Raw genomic sequence first — 4,704 nt, 5'->3', positions numbered from 1 at the left:
AATGGAAAACATTGAAAAAAGAAAAACATTACCCAATACTTCTAAAAAGCACGTTAGGGCTGGGCGATATGGCCAAAAATTAAAATCTCGTTTTTTCCAGTCATTGAGGACGATTACAATTTTAATCTAATAATCCCAAGAAACATTTATTTAAAAAGTTTAATTTATTCAAAAATGATCCATGTGCAAAATGTTCAGACAACAATAATGTATACTGATTCTAAATTAGTTTTAACATAAACTTAACATTCATAGTTTGTACTTAAATGTCACAATTAAGTAGTTGGTAGCTACTGTAAACATGTCTTGTAAACCACCCGTCCAGCATTGGGCAAAATTACAACTCACAAAAACATTTGGATGTAACAGAACATAAGAACAGCATCTTTTAATAATCCAGTAGACAAAATTCGATTTCATGATTTTACAAACTTTCAACGATTCAATTTATAAAATGACGATGTATTGAATTAATTCAATTTATTGCCCATCCCTATCTAACGTTAAACGTCTGTTGAAAGGCTCACATGAAGTTTGAATTCTTATACATTTGCATCTTGTTGGTTTTCTGAAGACACCTATGACATGTGTTTAAGTTGGAGAACAAAAGCCCTATATGTTCTTCTAATAAATCAAAGACTATTACATACAGCAATTGCACATAGGGACAAATGTGAAATTTGAATGTGAATTGCTGTCTGTTTATACTGAGACTGTAACGGCTTCTGATTTTTGGAGCAGACACTACGGTGATGATAATTCACGTGACAGTTCACATGACATAATTCCCTTCCTCGTGAACTTGTTTGCGCCTCCATACACATTATACATCATTATTCCCCATTCCACAATTTCAGCATTACTGATCTATATGAATGACTGATATGTCAAACAAAGCCCACCATATGACTGCTTACTTTTCGGGTATCAACACAAGGGCATGGTGTTACTGTTTTCCAATCATGTCATTTCTATGTTTTGGGTCAGAAACAAAAAAGTCAAGACATCCAAATAAAATTTACTGTACATAAAACTGTTTTCCTAGCATAAACTGTGTCTGATATTTATATTCAAAGATCACATTGAGAGAAATCAAGGATCTCGTGGTATTGTTTTCCATAGTAAGATTAGCATTGCAAATGACAATGGTGCCTTTTAATAAATGCTCCGCTGGTTAGCAAAAGATAGATAACTTGTCGGCTATCCTTGTATCCTTGCCATGCAAGTTCTTTGTTGTTGTTTTTGCATTACGTTTGTGGTATATTTTACCTCTCTGTCTTTTAGTCCCAATAACAGCACCTCTTCCATCAAAGTCAGACGCGTTTCTTTTGAGTCCCCGGTATCGTCATCGCCTTGCTCTTCTCCCGGTCTCGGCTCTCGATCCTCTTTGCCGGCCGGACCATCTTTGTCGGCGGCATTCCTAGAGGCTTCGGTTCGCCTTTGCACAAGGCCCGAACTTCGCTGAGTCAACGAAGTCATGTCAGTCCAGCGATCCAAGAACAGCACGCCTCGGACTCCCTTCGCCGATATTCATATCATATGGCTCACTTATTTAGAGTGAACCATATTGTCAACGTATAATGTCATTTCTGCTGTAGTCTCCGCGCCTCTGTTGTAAGAAACATGGCCTCTTTATTCTTCTTTCCTATTTCCAGCAGTGTAGATGCAACATGGCGTATATGGGCATGCACGTAGAGATAAATAACCACTAGAGAGCGCATCGGTTGGTTGAAGATGTGCAGTCCTAGCCTCCATCTTGAACCGGGAGTCTCTGGCCATTCAGTGAGGAATCTGATTCTACGCCCTGCTACGCCTCTACGTAATATTCGGGTAAAAAGTCTGAAGCTCAAAAAACAGACTGAAAAAATTGAAACTGTAAAAAAATATATATATATCTGAATCTGAAAAGGTGAAACATGCAACTGAAGTGAATCAACGTTAAATTTGACACACTTATTTTTATTTTGAATACATTTTTACATTTTTGTGAAAATTCAAGATCAACGCATGAATTTTCAGTTTCAAATGTTATTTTTTCAAGTACAAAACTTCTAACCCTAATTTAACTCCATACTAGTATTGGTCCAGTATCCCTAGACATGCACGTTACAAATCTACACTCTAAAAAGGGAATTGTTGAACCAATTTAAGATTACAAATTGAATTGTTGACCAACTTAATAAAATTGCTTCAATTGGTAACACACGATTGAATTAAGTTAATCCAAAGTGAATATTAATTAATTATGAGTTCATTAAACTTAATACATTCACTTTGGATTAACTTAATTGAATGGTGTGTTAACAAATTTACAGTTGACAAATGACCATCAAAAAGATCGCATATGTCGCCGCTGGCCTGCTTGTGATCCAATCAGCATGCTTTGCTGTACTTATATTTATCATTTACTATCAATTTTAACAAGTTGGGCAGTTTACTTATTGATCGCCTCTTATTTTTTGGGTGTACAGCACTATCTCATTTAAAGATGCATTATGGAGTTTAAAATGTTAATGTTAAAGAATTTTCTATATCATGCATGCTCCACCAATGCCCAGATAAGTACAAAGAGCCCTGACTTTTTAACTACTACTGTGCCTAATGCCTATCACCTTTTATCTTCCCTTCAGTGTGGAGTGTTCGGGGCAAACTCATCACAGTTTCCTGGGGAGAGGGGTAGAGTGGTAGAGGGTGACGTCATGCTCGTCCTCATGGGCATAGTAGTGTTGTGTTAGCAAGCGTACAACACAATTGGGATGGGAACCGAAAAATAACAAGAAGAAGCCGGCTTCGAGCACAGCGCAAATTCCAGCTCAGACTCTAAGAAAGCTGAAAAAAACGAAGTATGCTTTAAGCATACACAAACACACAAATTGAATTAGTACAGTCAAAGTTAAAGCGTTAACTAATTAACTAATGAACTAATCACAAAAAATTATCGCATTAATAATCATGTATTAACGCAGATTAATCACACTATTGATTGAATGCAGATTATCCTTTAGCTTGACAGCGGATGGCTACGTTAAGGTAGCACAGGTTGCGTTTGAGCAATAAATATAACGACATGCATCAAAGTAAAGCATTTAATAAATGTATGTGTATGACATTCAAAATATTTGTTCATGTCAAATTATTTGCGTCATTTTTTTTCCATTTTAAATTATGCAAGTGATTAACTGATTAGAAAAAGAGAATGATGAGTGTGTGCAGTGGATCAAAAAATGTTGAAGAAGTCCTCATAACATTAAATGTTGAAATAATTAACATAACGTGTTCTTCAAATTTGGGGAGCAAAAAATCTTGATAAAAAAGCCTTTTTAATTAAGCGATTAATCAGGATCAATCAAAATTCTATTATGTGATTGATCTGATCAAAAAATTTAACCGTTTGACAGCTCTACTTCGAATACATTACAAATCCAATACTTTAGCTTATTATTGCGGCACTAATGTTATAGTGTTTGGCTTGTTTATATTCTCTTATTTGTTAATTATTGTGTCAACAAAAAGTAGTTTTAACTTTTTGGGGAAAACCTCTCTCATTGGTCTCTAATAACAAAAATCCAGGTAATAAATTCCATGTGACATAGATAAAATACAGTTCGTTGCTTTTGATTTGTTCTTCATGAAGGTAATACACATTTTACTTCATTAGCATGGCGTGTATCATAACCATAATAAGGTGGGAAAAAACCACTTGGTTTTAAAAAATTTCTGGTATTTTTGTTGCAATAATATTCCTAACAAATGTTATTAAGAAATATCTCAATCTACATTGAACTGTTAGGCAAGGCACAATAGCATTGTTGACGTTGGGTTTGATAATCTGTTCTCAGCAATTAGTCTTCTATGTATTGATTTTTATTAACAGCTCTGCCGTCAGTACACGATGCTACAGTATCCTTCAACCTCTGTGACTTTCTTCTTCGGCTGTCTCAGTGATGTACGTCATTATGTGGGTAGGACCCACTAACCTGAATATATAGCCACGTTTTCCACTGACGGTATCTACCCTACTCTACTCTACTCTACTCGGCAAAAGCCCCTTCTCCACCAACAAATTTACCCGGCTCTACTCTACTCTACTCTACTCACTTTTTCTGGTACCTGCTCCTTTGCGGTTCTAAAAAAAAGTAGCCCAGTTCCAAAACGTGATGTAATTATTTTGGAGGCCAATGATTGGTTCGAGACATGTCGTCATCAATGCGCAGCTGCGCAAACCACCACCCCGGGAAAACAGCTGCCATTAACAACAAAGAGAGGACAACAATGGCTTCCAAACAGATTAATGCTTGGACTTTTGAGGAGGTGCAAACCTTTTCAACATTATTGAATGCAGTCTTCTGGTTGCTGCAATATTCATTTGATGACTTTAGGCTGAAATAAACAGGCACAAACCATTGTTTGCGCTCTCCATTGTTTTTGCCTGTGTGTGCAGTGCACGCTAGCTGCGGTCGCTTTAGCATGACATCACTGGGAAGGTGAGGAGGGGCTCCCGGGTGGTGGCCGTGGCAGTGGAGACGCACTGCTTTTTGGTGTAGGGCCAAGTAGAGCAGAGTAGAGTAGAGTAGGGTAGATACCGTCGGTGGAAACGAGGCTTATGACTGGTTAGCCAATAGCCCATACACGCCCGTGCAAAGCATTGAAGTCGCAGGGTGGCCATCTTGCTCCTCCCACCTTGCGAGCAGACTACTGTATAAA

At 37.4% G+C, this 4,704-nt stretch overlaps 1 protein-coding gene across 1 annotated transcript in view; it reads right to left on the bottom strand.

Moving 5' to 3' along the window:
- LOC147174812 (Golgi phosphoprotein 3) overlaps window positions 1-1,706 on the bottom strand; it is a 16,836-nt gene extending 15,130 nt beyond the window's left edge. The window contains exon 1 of the mRNA XM_086075178.1: window positions 1,270-1,706. Coding sequence (XP_085931304.1) covers window positions 1,270-1,479 — 210 coding nt within the window. The 5' untranslated portion in view covers window positions 1,480-1,706. The remainder of the gene's footprint in view (window positions 1-1,269) is intronic.
- Between the last annotated feature and the right edge of the window lie 2,998 nt (window positions 1,707-4,704).

The sequence above is a fragment of the Leptonotus elevatus genome, chromosome 5 (assembly GCF_054856555.1).
Source record: "Leptonotus elevatus isolate MCC_2025b chromosome 5, RoL_Lele_1.0, whole genome shotgun sequence".
Lineage (NCBI taxonomy): Eukaryota > Metazoa > Chordata > Actinopteri > Syngnathiformes > Syngnathidae > Leptonotus > Leptonotus elevatus.
Note: the sequence above shows the minus strand (reverse complement) of the source record. Positions and strands in the feature narration are given on the sequence as shown.